The 16177-nt window shown below is 53.7% G+C and overlaps 5 protein-coding genes across 5 annotated transcripts; 3 read left to right on the plus strand and 2 right to left on the minus strand.

Moving 5' to 3' along the window:
• Positions 1–614: 614 nt before the first annotated feature.
• On the plus strand, positions 615–4428 carry ASPZODRAFT_135887 (hypothetical protein; the record flags this gene model as incomplete). The annotated part of the gene is made up of 4 exons (XM_022723929.1): positions 615–1313; positions 1379–1644; positions 1694–3752; positions 3811–4428. The coding sequence occupies exons 1-4, from the start codon at positions 1086–1088 to the stop codon at positions 4423–4425; spliced, it is 3168 nt and encodes a 1055-aa protein (XP_022578367.1). The 5' UTR covers positions 615–1085.
• An 83-nt stretch (positions 4429–4511) lies between these two features.
• Positions 4512–6157, minus strand: ASPZODRAFT_19159 (hypothetical protein; the record flags this gene model as incomplete). The annotated part of the gene is made up of 3 exons (XM_022727348.1): positions 4512–5131; positions 5203–5980; positions 6044–6157. 3 exons carry the CDS (start codon positions 6155–6157, stop codon positions 4512–4514), a joined length of 1512 nt encoding a protein of 503 aa, XP_022578368.1.
• A 798-nt stretch (positions 6158–6955) lies between these two features.
• On the minus strand, positions 6956–9098 carry ASPZODRAFT_154360 (hypothetical protein; the record flags this gene model as incomplete). The annotated part of the gene is made up of 4 exons (XM_022726078.1): positions 6956–7400; positions 7451–8691; positions 8850–8907; positions 9055–9098. 4 exons carry the CDS (start codon positions 9096–9098, stop codon positions 6956–6958), a joined length of 1788 nt encoding a protein of 595 aa, XP_022578369.1.
• Positions 9099–9902: 804 nt separating this feature from the next.
• On the plus strand, positions 9903–13830 carry ASPZODRAFT_154367 (hypothetical protein; the record flags this gene model as incomplete). Its single annotated transcript, XM_022726079.1, has 5 exons — positions 9903–9987; positions 10119–10571; positions 10631–11318; positions 11380–11819; positions 12524–13830. The coding sequence occupies 5 exons, from the start codon at positions 9903–9905 to the stop codon at positions 13828–13830; spliced, it is 2973 nt and encodes a 990-aa protein (XP_022578370.1).
• A 310-nt stretch (positions 13831–14140) lies between these two features.
• ASPZODRAFT_19163 (hypothetical protein) lies at positions 14141–16161 on the plus strand (the record flags this gene model as incomplete). Its single annotated transcript, XM_022727349.1, has 3 exons — positions 14141–14392; positions 14471–14652; positions 14700–16161. The coding sequence occupies 3 exons, from the start codon at positions 14141–14143 to the stop codon at positions 16159–16161; spliced, it is 1896 nt and encodes a 631-aa protein (XP_022578371.1).
• Positions 16162–16177: the final 16 nt, after the last annotated feature.

Below are 16177 nucleotides of genomic sequence, written 5' to 3' on the forward strand. Positions count from 1 at the left end.
GATACAGGCTACATTTTTCAGGTTATAACTCGGTGTCTACTAGACAATGCTGTCCGCCATTACGTGTACGGAGTACCTTTCGGTTTGTTGCAGCTTTCAAGGCCTAATCTACATCAGGTACCTACCAGGTACCTACCTAAGTAGACAGTACTTCAGTAATACATCGGTTTCTACCTAGGTACTAGGTAAGGTATATCGACAGAATTAGGGCAGTTTTACTGTACTGGCTTCTAGTACTTGAGAATACTTGTTTGATTTTTTCTGCTGGTTGTTCTTCTTGATATAGTACTATAAATATATATTGCTATCATTTGGCATAGTTATAGAATCAATGAAGCAATCCTATCAACTTCCTGTAAGAGCAAGAGCTCTTTTAGATACCTTATCGATCCATTGTATCAAGAGACATCACTAATGCTATCTCAATGCACTCGTATAGAATCTGAGAGAGGTAGTATGCAATAATTACCCTCTGAGCCAATCAGATAAAGATAGGACCGCGGTACGGTCCTTCCTATTCCTTGGAAGTCGCCATCGATACTTCGGCTATTTCTCGGCCGACCGAAAGAATATGTACATTAACATTATTAGTGAACAATGGATGCCAGGATGGTCCCGGGGAACACGTGAGCCCTCGCCAAGCGTTTCCGCGAAGCCAGACTTGGCGTTCCGCTGGATCCGAGCGCCCGCTGGCCAATCCGCAGCCGGGAACTGGCCATGTCCGCCCCGTCCTGCCAAGCACAAGTCACGGGGCCGTGGCAACTCTTCTAACCTACCTGGGCTAAGTAGGTTCTTGGAAGGGTTTCTAACTTTGGAAGGTTCCAATTCCTGCGTCATCCCCCGCTCTTTCCCAGAGACCGACACTCGGCGAGCCCATTGTCAAGGATGGGAGTTCATTTCAACACAGTCCTTTCATTGGCGTTGGCTCCTTCATTGCTGAAACCTTGATAAGAACCCCAAGAGATGAGATACGAGGCACCGAGGCAAGAGGACCGAGATGGAGGAAGTTAAATACGGTGCTCTCCCCCGGTCTGGGGTACAAGACTCTCTTGAAAGAAGAAAAAAGACCCATCAGAGCAATCAAGATGGAACAGTCACAGAAAAGAAAGGATGGGCGGGTCTTATCAATGCCCGCTCACTCGCTATCGGCTGAGATGGTCCTGGCAGAGCTGACTGTCAACCCAGACGAAGGTTTGTCCGCAGAGGAGGCCAAGAGCCGTCTCGACCGGCATGGTCCGAACATGTTGGAAGGAGGCAAAGAGGTCTCCTTGGTGAAGATTTTTGTGCGGCAGATAGCCAACGCCATGATGCTGGTGAGATGCCATATCTTTTATTCTATTATTTGTGAGCGCAGAGCTTGAGTGCTAATCCAAACTAGGTGCTTATTCTTGCCATGGCGGTCAGTTTTGGGATCCAGTCGTGGATCGAAGGGGGTGTTATTTCGGCCGTCATCGCCCTTAACATCGTCGTCGGCGTATACCAGGATTACGCTGCTGAGAAAACCATGGATTCGCTGCGGTCGTTGAGTTCTCCTACTGGCACCGTCTCCAGGAACGGTAAAACAGTGGTGATTCCAGCCATTGAGATTGTTCCGGGGGATATGGTTGAGTTGAAAGTTGGTGATACAGTTCCTGCTGATCTTCGGTGAGACCTTATACTCCGATCAATTGAATAGAAACTAACGTGTCCATAGTCTCACAGAAGCTGTCAATTTCGACACCGACGAAGCCCTTTTGACGGGAGAGTCTCTGCCCGTGCAGAAAGATGCGGAAGCCATCTTTGAACCGGATACAGGACCTGGCGATCGGCTGAACATCGCCTACAGCTCGTCTACAGTGACTCGGGGACGTGCCCGCGGTGTAGTCATTGGAACGGGCATGCAAACCGAGATTGGCGCGATTGCTGCGGCTCTTCAGTCCCAAGGCTCCAAACGCCGACCAGTCAAGCGGGGACCAAATGGTGAGACCAAGAAACGCTGGTATCTCCAAGCATGGACCTTGACCGGGACGGACGCTGTCGGCCGGTTCTTGGGCGTCAATGTCGGGACGCCACTGCAGAGGAAGCTCTCTAAGCTCGCTTTGCTCCTGTTTGCTATTGCTGTCGTTTTCGCAATTGTTGTCATGGCCGCAAATAATTGGCGTAGTGACAAGGAAGTTATCATCTATGCAGTCGCAACTGGACTGGCTATGATTCCCGCCTGTCTCGTCGTTGTGCTAACGATCACCATGGCAGTTGGGACTCGGCAAATGGTCCAGAGACATGTCATTGTACGCAAGTTGGATTCTCTGGAGGCCCTTGGTGCGGTCACCAATATTTGCTCTGATAAAACGGGGACCCTCACCCAGGGGCGAATGGTCGCCAAACGAGCCTGGATCCCATCCAGAGGAACATACTCTGTTGGGGCTTCGAGCGACCCATTAAACCCTGAGGAGGGAGATCTGAGCTTGGTTCCTGCCCCCCCAGCCAAGGTGGAAAGAGAGACTCGAGGCCCTGTGTATTCCCCTACAGATTTGCTTACAGGGAACACAGCGTTGGAGAGCTTCCTTAACGTGGTATCCATGGCCAATCTGGCTCATGTTCACAAGTCCGCCCACAATGAATGGCAGGCCCGTGGAGAACCTACAGATATTGCCATTCAAGTGTTTGCTTCTCGGTTCGATTGGAATCGGGATCGCTGGACCAAAGGAGACAATCCACTCTGGCAACAAAAGGCGGAGTATCCGTTTGACTCGACTGTTAAGAAGATGTCGGTCATCTTTTCTCGCGATGGCCAGGAGATGGTCTTCACCAAGGGTGCTGTTGAACGAGTGCTTGAGTCCTGTACAGCTATTGAGTGGGAAGCCGATTCGGCGCCTATACCTTTGACTGAAGAGATTCGGAATGAGATCCTTCATAACATGGAAGCTCTTGCGAAGGAAGGCCTCCGTGTACTAGCGCTTGCCAGCCGACCACATGAGTCTGAGGATACTGGCCTTGATGTAGGAGAAACTCTGCCTCGCAAACAAGTAGAGAAAGATCTCCTTTTTCTGGGTCTCATTGGACTTTATGACCCCCCCCGGCCAGAAACAGCCCAGGCAATTGAAGAGTGTCATCGCGCCGGCATCTCAGTACATATGGTAACGGGCGATCACCCTGGCACTGCACGCGCGATTGCTGCGCAAGTGGGAATCATCCCAAAACACATGCTCATGGTAGCACAGGGTGTGGCCGATACGATGGTGATGACAGCCAGCCAGTTTGACAAGTTGTCAGAAGACGAGATCGACAGACTGCCGACACTGCCCGCTGTCATTGCACGATGCGCACCCAACACTAAGGTCAGGATGATAAATGCACTGCACCGCCGGGGCCGGTATGTCGCGATGACAGGGGACGGGGTAAACGACTCCCCATCCCTTAAAGAGGCAGACGTGGGCATTGCGATGGGCCAATCCGGCTCAGACGTCGCGAAGGATGCCTCGGAGCTGGTGCTTACAGACGACAACTTCGCCTCCATTATCAATGGGATCGAAGAAGGACGGCGCATTTTCGACAACATCCAGAAGTTTGTGTTGCATCTGCTGGCCGAGAATGTTGCGCTCGCCTGTACGCTGCTCATAGGCCTCGCGTTCAAGGATCAAGACGGACAGTCCGTGTTCCCCATTGCACCCGTTGAAATCCTCTGGATCATCATGGTCACTTCCGGGCTTCCAGACATGGGACTAGGGATGGAAATTGCAGCGTCAGATATCATGGACCGACCCCCTCAAAGCGTACAGCCCCCTCCTCTATCCATTCCCTTTTCTCCATGCACTAACACATATACGATAGAAACAAGGTATCTTCACTTGGGAAGTGATCGTTGACATGACCGTGTACGGCCTCTGGATGGCCGCCCTGTGCCTCTGCGCTTTCTCCCTCGTCCTCTTCGGCTGGGACGACGGCAATCTGGCACGAGGATGTAATAGTAGCTATAGCGCCGAGTGCGACGCCGTGTTTCGCGCGCGAGCAACCACCTTCGTTTGCATGACATGGTTTGCTCTCTTTCTCGCCTGGGAGATGACCCATTTACGACGGAGCTTCTTCCATCCATCCCCATCACCTGCAGGTTCAGGATCAGCCCTTTCTGATCCCTTGCGGCGCATCTGGCACAACCAGGTTCTCTTCTGGGGCATTGTCGCCGGGTTCATTACTGTATTTCCTATCCTGTATATCCCTGTGATCAACCGGGTCGTCTTCAAACACACGGGTATCTCTTGGGAATGGGGGATTGTGCTCATCGAGGCATGTCTCTTCTTTCTCGGCGTGGAGGGTTGGAAATGGTGCAAGCGAGCGTATTTCCGCCGGAGGAGCAGTGGGCAGTCTAATGCAGCTGAGACGCTGGATACGCCATGTTTTAGTCAGTATACGACCATGAGCCGGTCCGATACTGAGAAGATGGTATAGGGGTAATTAAGTTTTACACCATAATTATAATTTATCTAGAAAAATGGCTCTCAATAGAAAACTGCATTTGTTTAAAGGGGTTCACTCTATGCACTTGGCTCAACAATGCTATCCCGGACGTACAGATCAACATACTGGTCGACATCGTAGTTCTCGAGCTCGCCACGGTTCCAGCCGATGCGCAGCAGCTCATCGACCCGCGCTGGATCGAAATGGGCCTGGATGTGGCGCTTGTACTTGGCGAGGATGTCGGGCTTAGCCTCCTCGCGGCGCAGGCGGTGGCCGAGGGGCGCTTCGACGAGCACTTCGTCAAGGACGGTGCCGTCATTAAGGGTGACGGTCAGAGCGTTGGGGATGGTGCGTTTCGCCGGGTCGTGGTAGTCGCGCGTGAATTGGGGGTCCTCGACGCAGCGGATGCGTTGGCGCAGGTCCTCCAGCAAGGGGGAGGTCGCGGCCTCGGAGCCGTCGGCGTAGTCGTTGGCGGTCAGCCGGTTGAAAACCAGCATTGTTGCAACCATATACTGCACGCAATGGTCGCGATCGGCGAAATTGTCCATCGCTTTGAACTGCTTGTCAATGATTCGAACGCACGCTTCGTGCGTCCGGTTTGTGATCTCCTTGATGTCTGCGGCGCTCTTGCCCATCGCCGCCAGCTTCTTGTTGATAATCTGCGCGCACTCAATGGCCGTCTGCGAGTGGAACTCGGCTAGAAAAGAACAGTTAACAAAATCGCCCTGTTACATACGGGATAGCTTCTCAGAACGGAGAGTTGCTTACCTGGGTATGAGACCTTGAAGAGAACATTCTCCATCACGTAGCTACCATATGGCCGCTGGAATTTGAACTTGTTGCCCTTGAAGAGAACATCGTAGAACCCCCACACGGGGGCTGACAGCACGGTGTTGACGCCGCCCTCGCCTTTCTGCACCTTGAGTGCGAGGTTGACGGCCCGCTGGCAGGCGTCACCTGCGGCCCATGACTTGCGCGACATGGTGTTCGGTGAGTGACGGTAGGTACGCAGGCTCTGGCCATCAACCCAGGCCTGGGTGATAGCGTCGGCGGTTTGCTTCTCGCTGAGGCCCAGCATCTTGGAGACGACCGCAGTGGTGGCCACCTTGACGAGCACGACGTGGTCGAGGCCAACCTTGTTATACGAGTTCTCCAACGCCAGAACACCCTGAATCTCATGTGCCTTGATCATCCCTTCGAGCACATCCTTGACCTTCAGAATCCGTCCGTTACCCAGCTTGCCGCCTGCCCTGTTCGTGCGTGAAATCCAGTCCGCCACAGCTAGGATACCGCCCAGGTTGTCCGACGGGTGACCCCATTCGGCGGCCAACCAACAGTCATTGTAGTCAAGCCAGCGAATCATAGCGCCAATGTTAAATGCGCCATTGACCGGGTCGAGCTGGTACGGCGTACCCGGCACGCGCGTACCATTCGGCACCACTGTGCCCTCAACGACAGGGCCTAGCAGCTTGGTACATTCCTTGAACCGCAACCCCTCCAATCCGCAGCCGAGCGTATCCAAGAAGACAAGACGGGCCGTATCGTACTATTGGGATCCCATTAGCTTATTGATCTCCATTGTCTCAGCAGCTATCTTCACCAATCATACCGCCAGGTCCGAGTCGATCTTGTATTGGTGGATGTAAGTGGCCATATCCACGATCTCCGGGTCATAGGGCTTGTCGCCCGGCTGCTGAGGCGCCGCAGAATGCAAGGGAGACATGGTCGAGAAGCACGAGACGCTTGTTGTCAACACACGAGGCTGAAACGAACGCACAATGAGGGGAGACGACCGTCTGGATACGGCTGACAACAAAGTGCGGGGAGGCCTGGAGGTCAGCCGTCTCAACGCTGAACAGGAGGCAGCCATGGCGAGTGAGTGAGAGCTTCACAGAGCCAGAGGCCACAATTGAAAGACGGCAAAGAAAGGAAAAGAAGATACCTGGGAGAAAAAGAGAAGGATGAATGCAGGAGAGAGAAAGAAGGAAAGGACGCAGGGATATCCTCTGGGCGGTATGTATGTATGTATGGATGATGTAACGCAGCCGAGGGTAACTTGGTATTCTTGGAGTGGTTTTGGCCGGTTACTGTCGGCTCTGCACGAGTCAATATACTGACCGATGGATGCGTTGCCGATGGAGACGGTCGTCGAGAGCCTGGTTCTCAGGGATTTCATCTAAAAGACCCAACTGTGAGGTGATTTCCAGGCCTTGTTGTCCGTATTTAATGCTCTCTCCTCGGTCGGATGCGGGGAAATACTTAAACAACGCAGTACAACAAGGATGGGGTAGAACAGGATGGAAGTATGTAGCAGATCAACATGACCAAGACTCTGCGTAATGCATTCAGCCAGTCATGAATCGGATAGAATTGTCCCAGTTACACTTTCTTTACATCAACTGTGTTACCTGTCCGTATAATTTTCATTTGATGTTGTTCGAACGGTTGTCGGCGTAATCTTCGTGTGCGGTTTTCGCTTTCGGGGCCGATGATCGCAATAGAGAGAGAGGGGAACCAATCGTTAGATGGTGACGCTTGTCTTCTCTGCGCTTGCCCTGGCGTCCGTCTTACGTAGAGTTTTGATAATTTCCCGATATATTGCCCTGGCAAGGATGGGAGGCACGGCGTTGCCAATTTGTTTCCGGACTTCGCGATCGCCGAAACGGTAATGAAGGGGGAAGGTCTGAAGAGACGCGAATTCGCGATTTGTGAAGCCCCTGGTGCCGGATGGGTGGTAGTTTCGCTCGCCGCCATTGCAGGTAATGGTTCCTGCGGGTTGGTCTGCGTTGAATGGAGGCCGCGAGTAGCGCAGACCGCGCGCCAGGGCCCCGTCAACATCATGATCTCGCGTGCCCAGAGGAATGCTTGATATGGCGGAGTGGATAGTTGGTCGATCTAGCAGCCCGGAGTTTGAACCAGGTATAGCATGTGTTGGTTTGGGGAGCCTTGGAAGAGATTCTCCGGGCCTAGACAGTTTTGTCAGCACAGGAGCTAGGAGCTAAAGCAGGAGGCATACCCGGATGCGATGATAATCAGTCGTCGTCGAGTCTGTGGAACGCCGTAGAGCATGCAGTTCAATATGCCCCAGCGAACAGAGTAGCCGACTTCAATAAAGTCGAGGATCACGCGATGGAACGTCTCTTTGTGTCTCTCGTATAGACCACAGGTCTCCTCCATGGTGTGCACCCGAGGACGAACCTTTCTGACCAGATCGGCGCAGGAGAAGATACAGGCTGAGTTGGCATCGTCGTTGGGTCCATTGATGGTGTGAGCTGGTGAGAAGGTTTGGCAGGGGGGAGAGCCGTGGCTGATATCCACCTTGAGCCTTTGTGAGTCGCTTTGGGTGAGCAGGTCGAAGATGTCGGCTTGCTCGCTCCAGACTGTTGGGAAATTCATCTGGTAAGACGACATGGCATGCTCGTTCTTATCAAACGCCCATTGGATGGCCAAACCAGCCTGTTCAGCACCACAGGAGACACCACCAGCGCCACAGAACGCGTCTCCGAAGGTATACTGCCGGTGGTTGGAGGTGTCGCTCTCGAGATCGATCAACAGTGGTTCCCCTGGCTGGCCCATGTCTATTTCGATGATGTCAGTGGCCTGGGCATAGTCTGGTGGTCTTCGTGAGCCGCCAAAGGGAAAAGTATCGCCTCTCCATTGCTGCCGGAGGAAGTCTGGAGAGAACTGGAAACCCTCGTCGGCTTCGTCTTCGTGAAGATATTGCATCGACATTTCCTCGCCCTCGTCGGTCTCCTTCAAACGGCAGAATAGTTCGTTATATCGTGCATTTCGACTTCGAGTGTCTGTCTTGATATCTGGCCAATTCGTGAAGTGAACAATGCAAAAGCACTGAACGACAGCCAGGGGAACCTCCGTGGTATCATGGTTGACAACCCACAGCACCTCTCGACGCCAGCTTGGTCCAGGTCCCTCTTCCCGATCCTTGAGCTTGACGAGACGCCGGCCTCGGAGAAAGATTTCGCCTCCTGGTCCTTGGAGTACTGCTAAGATGCGAAGGTATGTGCCTTCGTGAAGTTCGACCGACAAGCCCTTTTTGTAAACGATCCCGTCGATGCATGCCTCCTCGACGACTATCTTGGATTGTATTGTGTGCTCTATCTGTGCTGGTAGTTCTGGACTGACACTTTCGCCCCAGGTCCGTAGGAGTGCTGCCAGATTTTCATCTGACAGGTAATCTCCTTCGGTGAAGCTGATCTCCGGTTCAGGGTCCAGATCAATCGCATCAATACAGGCAACCTCTTGCGGCGGGTCAGAGTAGATCGAGATGTGAGAGAGCGCTCTCTCGGTCCGGTAGATGGCGGCAGCAGTAGTATCCTCATCGATGGCAGGAGGGTCCCATGGTAAGTCGTTTTGCAGCGTTGTGCTGCTATCCGTATCGCTCAGGTCCCCGTCACCGGCGACGGGTTCTGGGAAGGGACAAAAAGACCTGGGAGATCCCCGCTGCAAAGAAGCCTGCCGTTCGCCGACAATCCAGAAATCCGAGTTCATTTTCGTAGAGAAGACACTGGCTGAGATGAAGAAGAGATGATATTGAAGTGTAAGCTGGATCAGATCAAAGAGAGGAGGAGTTGAGAGGGATCCCTGGGATATATGACTGACCGACAAGAGGAAAAGGGGCCTTTATCAGCTGTGGTATTCACCATGTTGAACACTCACTCTTGGTTAGTGAATACTGTACTAAAAGGAGGTATTACTTTAGGTATATTAGTAGCAATTGACTTAGAAAATCTTTTTAAATATACTCTTATTATATAAGAATAACCTGCATCTATCCAGAGCAAAGATATTAAGAGTAGAAAGAGGCGTGAAAACATCATAAAGAAGAGTGCCTCAAAGGTCAGCCTCAACAATCACTGACTACCCTTTTAGTACACCTGCAAATAGTGCAAACATGGCACGTGAAAACCCAGTCAATTACATAATCAGGTCAGCCAGGAGGATCTTTTTTCCGGCCCGAAAAAAAATTCTTGCTGTTCTCGGCTTTAGCGGCGGGCAAAACTCTGGCGCAGACGAGGAAATTATTCTGGCTTGGCCAGTGATTTGGAGCTTCTCCTCCAACCCCTCCTCGTCATGTCGTGCCTCCTCTTGGGCTTCCCCCCCTCAGACGTGCAATGAACATTGTTGTTTTGCCATTAGAGTGAATATCTCCTCTCTCCTTCCACCCAGTTTACATCTGGTCTCCCTCCCCATCCGTCTTCAGCCTGTGGTGTGTGGTGATTGTGAGTATCTCGTCTTTCTTTCTATTGTGTGTTCTGCGTCCAGCCTCTTTCATGATGAATTTCGGTTTTTTTTTTATAGATGTTAGACTTCCTAAGCAATTTTGCGGATAAAACCCGACCTGATATACACTGGCAATATCTTTTATTAGTTTCAGTCTGTTGTGTTACTTGCTTAGCTGAGACTAACTGGTGGACTGTCCTGCTTCAGAATACCCGGTCCTTCTGAAGATGTGCGGTATTATCGCTCTGATCCTGGCGAATCAGTCGGGGGCTGCTGCTGTCGACCTTCACGAAGCCTTGTATCTTCTCCAACGTGAGTGACAAAAAAATCCATTGATCCCTGTCCGACCCCGCAACCCCACATATACCGAGAAAAAGCAAAGAAGGACAAGAGGTTAATGGTTTGGCCCCGGAAAGCAAAGATGCTGATGTAGTTGATTCTAGATCGTGGTCAAGATGCGGCCGGTATCGCGACGTGCGCGTCCGGTGGTCGGATCTATCAGTTGAAGGCGAATGGGATGGCTGCCAAGGTCTTCAATGACGGCTCCAAGGTGGCAGACCTGCCGGGCTCCATGGGTATCGGACACCTGCGGTATCCCACCGCGGGAAGCAGTGCCAATGCCGAGGCGCAGCCATTCTACGTGAATAGTCCGTATGGCATCTGCCTCGCCCACAATGGCAACCTCATCAACGCCCCTGAGCTCAAGCGATACCTGGACCTGGAGGCGCACCGTCACATCAATACCGATAGTGACAGTGAGCTCATGCTGAACGTCTTTGCTGATGAGCTCAGCGAGACCAAGAAGGCGCGTGTGAACAAGGAGGATCTCTTCTCCAGTCTCAGCAGAATGTATGAGCGGTGTGAGGGTGGATGGGCCTGCACTGCCATGCTTGCTGGTAAGTACTTCTCAGAGTATGCACCGTTGGCAAGGGATGTCGACTTATTGGCATCGCAGGTTTTGGGATTCTTGGTTTCCGTGATTCCTATGGCATTCGTCCCCTGGTCCTCGGTTCTAGACCGTCGCTCGATGGGGAGGGCACCGACTACATGATGGCGTCGGAGTCGGTCGCTCTGGACCAACTTGGTTTCACCATCATCCGGGACATCCAGCCTGGAGAAGCCGTCATCATTGAGAAGGGCGGCGAGCCTGTCTTCCGTCAGGTAGCTCCCAAGAAGGACTACGCTCCCGATATATTCGAGTACGTGTACTTTGCCCGTCCGGACTCGGTAATGGACGGCATTAGCGTCTACCGGAGTCGTCAGCGCATGGGTGATCGCCTTGGCGCCCGGATTCTCGATGTTCTTGGACCGGAAGTTGTCAAGAGCATCGATGTTGTGATCCCGATCCCCGAGACATCCACAACGTCGGCAGCAAGTGTCGCTCGCTTTCTTGATAAGCCCTACTGCCAAGGCTTCGTGAAGAACCGCTACGTCTTCCGCACTTTTATCATGCCGGAGCAGAAGACTCGGCAGAAGGGCGTGCGTCGCAAGCTCAACGCTATGAAGGCTGAGTTCAAAGACCGCAATGTCCTTCTGGTGGATGATAGTATCGTGCGTGGCACGACCAGCCGTGAAATCGTCAACATGGCGAGAGAGGCAGGCGCTAAGAAGGTCTACTTTGCCAGCTGCTCCCCTGAGATCACGTAAGTTCCTGTTCCTTAAGGCCCTGAAAACAGCCCTGTGATTGTCATACTGATTGAGTAGCCACGCTCACATTTACGGTATCGATCTGGCATCGCCCCATGAGCTGGTCGCACACGGCCGGGACACCGAAAGCATTGCCAAACATATTGGTGCCGACAGTGTTATCTACCAGACTCTGGATGACCTCAAGGGCGCCTGCGCCGAGATCGCGAAAGAGAACGGTCTCTCGGAGCCTCAGAATTTCGAGATTGGCGTGTTCTGTGGTTCCTACATCACACCAGTCTCCGACGGATACTTTGAGCATCTGGAACAGATTCGTGGCGAGGGCCGGAAGCTTAAGGCTCTGGATAAGGCCAAGGAAGCCGTTGCCCACGGCTTCGCTAGCGAGACAGATTTCAAGATGGCGGCCAACGGCGTCCAAGTGGATGCCAGCGGCAAGATTGTGCCCGCTACGGGCCCTCAAGACTCCCAGGTGCCTCACGTTGATCCTGCTGCTGCTCGTCAATCGGCGGCCGTGGAACACCCCAAGGTCAAGGATCGGATGGACATTAGCATTCACAACATTGCCGACCATGATTGATTGAACCATGACCTTATGTCCTTTTCTTCCTTCCTTTCTCCCTTTTCAATCCACCTTTTTTGCGGGGAGTCCTGGAGTTCGATAGACAAAAGTATCTCAGGCGGGAGGATGATGGTGATGATAACTTTTAGTCTCGCGGCTAGGCATACAGGGTCTACGATACCCCCTTTGCATCAGCGCAGCATGTATTCGATTTGAATAGAAATATACTAGGATCTACCGCTTGGAACGTGCCGTTCTTTCAGATACTCATAATTGTAAATAGAAAGGGGAGTGGATCACATGATATTCTGGGTTAGACTCAAAGACTGACAGACTCACTTCACTTCCCATTTGGACAACCCCCTCTTCCCTTCCCTCTTTATGCACACGATAAAATAAAGATAGACAAGAAGCAGCTCTCTGTCAGAGCTGGACGATTATCTTCTTCAGAGCTTGGACTCTCGATCTGCCATGGTACATTGCGGTCGATGACGTAAGAGCGTTGAGCTGCATCAGGGAACCTGACCGGTTGACGATCCAAGGGGAGAAGCTGCACTGTCAGTGAACAATTGATATAGCCTGTTCAATGACTGATGACTAGGTATTCCAGGATGGCGGAACATCGTATCACACGCTCTGCAGCTCGTCAGGCTGCCTTGCTTTTGCTTGACGTGCAAGCAGTCAAGCCTGAACCGAGCAAGGAGCCGTCAAACCCGGAGAACACTAGGCGGAAAACAAGCAGACGACAAGCCCTGACTGATGATTCTCGGGAGGGGGAAGTCATTCCACTTGATAATAGGAAGAGAAAAAGAGCTGCTTGCACAGCAGCTCTCATCGTGGGCGATGAACTGCCTCATAACTTGGGAAAGATCGAGGTGCCGCCGAAGCTCGACGTGCATGGCTTTAACGCCATCAAAAGAGAAAAGAAGATAGATATAGACATGTTGGCCGATGAACTACAGCATACAGCCGACAAAGCAACAACAAAAACAACGTTGACTCTGGATGAATCGACTCTGAACAAGCGCAAAACAGCCAAAAAGAACCCATACGGACTTACTCCCGGTATTAGTCCCTTTCCACACTGGTCTCATCCGACCGCCGAGGAGTGCGCGGAGGTCAACCGGCTCCTTTCCAGCGTGCACGGAGAAATCAACCCCCCCGCCACCATCCCGGAACCCTCGCTGACCGTCACGGGGTGCGGTGAAGTGCCATCCGTTTTGGACGCGTTGATCCGGACTCTTCTCAGCGGCGCTACCACGGGCAAAAACTCGGCCATGGCCTTTAACGGCCTGGTGCAGCGGTTTGGGATCTTGACCGAGGGGGTCGGAAAGGGAAGTGTTAACTGGGATGCAGTCCGGCGGGCGCCGATCCAAGAGGTGTACGAGGCGATGAAGAGTGGCGGACTGGCCGATATCAAGAGCAAGAGCCTCAAGGCTATCCTTGACATGGTATACCGTGAGAATCAGGACCGCAAGGACGCCCTTCAGCATGAGCAGCAGCCGACATCACTTTCCGGGACAAAAGACAAAGATTACGATATTGCATGCGCGGAACAACACGTCCTCTCGCTCAACCACTACTACCATCTAAGCAACGAGCAAGCCATGACCGAGCTGGTCAAGTACCCAGGCATTGGCCCCAAGACGGCCGCCTGCGTCCTTCTGTTCTGTCTACAACGGCCATGCTTCGCCGTCGACACACACATCTTCCGCATCTGCAAATGGCTGGGTTGGGTGCCGACTGATCGCGCCACAGAGATCACAGCCTTCAGTCACCTCGAGGTGCGCATCCCGAACCACCTCAAGTACTCGCTGCACCAGCTCTTCATTCGCCATGGGAAAACCTGTCCGCGCTGCCGTGCCATCACCGGCCAGTCCGCAGCTGGGTGGGAGGACGGCTGTGTGATTGACCATCTGGTGAAGCGCACAGGGAAGAGAAAGGGGTAATTAGAATTGCCATGTCATTTCTGTAGACTACCATGACCCCCTGGCTAGACCGCTCGATGGATAATAAGGAGTACAATATGGGAAACTTGACTTATTGAAGATTAATTCCGGTCGTACGACATAAAAAACTGTTTGACGGAGCGGAGCGCGATAAAAAAAGATCGCGCCACGCGATACGATCGACAACCCTCCGCCAGACCTCACGCTTTCTTTCTTCTTCCTCTCCCTTTCCTCCACCTCGATTGGCAAACCTCCCCTTCTCTCTCATTCTCTCGCATGGTAATTCATGCGAGGAATGCCATATCCAATAATGGAGAGAGTTCTAGCTCGCGTCCCGGCTCAATTGCTGTCCGACTCCGGCTTGCTGGTCCGCTGGCTGCCCGTCACGCTGGTCTCTATCGCAGCTCTCTACCTCACGTACCGCTATGTGTTGAGCCTCCAGGAAGCTCCGGTGGCTTTCAATGTACCGATCCCGTCCGAGGTGCGCGCAGGTTGGCAGGGTACAGCCTGGGAGGATGCACGGGGGGAGGAGAAAAGGGTGCTGGAGGGGCAGGCCAGGGGTGTAAGTCCAAGAAACCAGAAGAGAATTCCGGAACATGAAATGGAGATAATTATATTCTAACATCCGGTTCCTTTGCAGAAATGGGACGAGAAGTTGATTATGAGCTACTGTCCGGCCGATGGACGAGTGCTTGGCCATGGACTCAAACCGGAGACACCAGAGGGGATTGACCGTGCGGTGCAGGCGGCCAAAAAGGCGCAGGTTGAATGGGCGACGACTTCGTTTGTGGAACGGAGGAAGGTGCTCAAGAGTCTACTGAAGTATTTCACCGCCCCATTCTGGTTTGTGGTTTGGTTCTAATGTTCAGATACGTGCTCGACCACCAGGATGACATCGTGACTGCCTGCTGCCTCGATTCCGGCAAGACGAAAGTGGACGCCTCGTTTGGCGAGATTCTCGTGACAACCGAGAAGCTGCAGTGGACCATCGACCATGGCGAGCGGGCTTTGGCGGCCGAGTCACGGCCGACGAACCTGCTGATGATGTACAAGAAGAACCGGGTCACCTACGAGCCGCTGGGGGTGGTTTCGGCGTGCGTGTCGTGGAACTACCCCTTCCACAACTTCATCTCGCCCGTTATCAGCGCACTGTTTGCCGGCAACGCGATTGTGGTCAAGCCGTCCGAGCAGACGGCGTGGTGCACCGCCTACTTCCTGGAAATCATCCGCGGCGCGCTGGCCAGCTGCGGCCACTCTCGCGATCTCGTCCAGAGCGTGGTGTGTCTGCCTGCAGCGGCGGACTCGCTGACCTCCCACCCGGACATTGCCCAGTTGACATTTATCGGCTCGCGGCCCGTGGCGCACAAAGTGTGTGAGTCGGCGGCCAAGTCCCTGACCCCCGTTACCGTCGAGCTGGGCGGCAAGGATCCTTTCGTCGTGCTGGATGACGCCCGCACCGTGCGCGAGCTACCGGCCATCGCCTCCATTGCCATGCGCGGCGTCTTCCAATCTGCCGGTCAGAACTGCATTGGCGTGGAGCGCGTGATCGCCCTGCCAGGCGCATACGACAAGCTGTTGGAGATCGTGACCCCCCGCATCCAGGCCCTGCGCCTGGGCTCAGTGCTACTGGATTCGGGCTCGGACTCCCCCAACGTCGTGACCCCCGATATGGGCGCCATGATCTCGCCCGCATCGTTCGACCGGCTGGAATCGCTCATCGCCGACGCAGTCCGCCAGGGCGCCCGCCTGCTCTGCGGCGGGACTCGGCACGCCCACCCACGCCACCCGCACGGGCACTACTTCACGCCCACGCTGCTTGCAGACGTGACGCCGAGCATGCGCATCGCGCAGACGGAGCTCTTCTCGCCCGTCTTCCTGGCAATGCGCGCCGAGAGCGTCCCGCACGCCATCGCCATCGCCAACTCCACCCCTTACTCTCTGGGCGCGAGCGTCTTCGGCTATAACACTCCCGACGTGTCTTCCTGCGTCTCGCGCATCCACGCCGGCATGGTCGCCGTCAATGACTTTGGCGCCTACTACGCCGTGCAGTTGCCCTTTGGCGGCGTGCGCGGGTCCGGCTACGGTCGGTTTGCAGGGGAAGAGGGCCTGCGCGCCGTCAGCAACCTCAAGGCCATCTGTGTCGATCGCTGGCCGACGGTCATGGCAACACGGATCCCGCCACGGGTCGACTACCCGATCTACAAGGGTGAAGGGGAGCGCAATAACGGCTCGGGAGCCTGGGAGATGTGCAAGGGGGTCGTGGAGACGGGGTACGAGGTCACCCTTGCCGGGAGGGTGAAGGGGATTGTCCGACTATTAAAAAATATGTAACATCTATTATTGTTGA

This window comes from Penicilliopsis zonata (genome assembly GCF_001890105.1).
Source record: "Penicilliopsis zonata CBS 506.65 unplaced genomic scaffold ASPZOscaffold_17, whole genome shotgun sequence".
In the NCBI taxonomy this organism is placed as follows: Eukaryota; Fungi; Ascomycota; class Eurotiomycetes; order Eurotiales; family Aspergillaceae; genus Penicilliopsis; species Penicilliopsis zonata.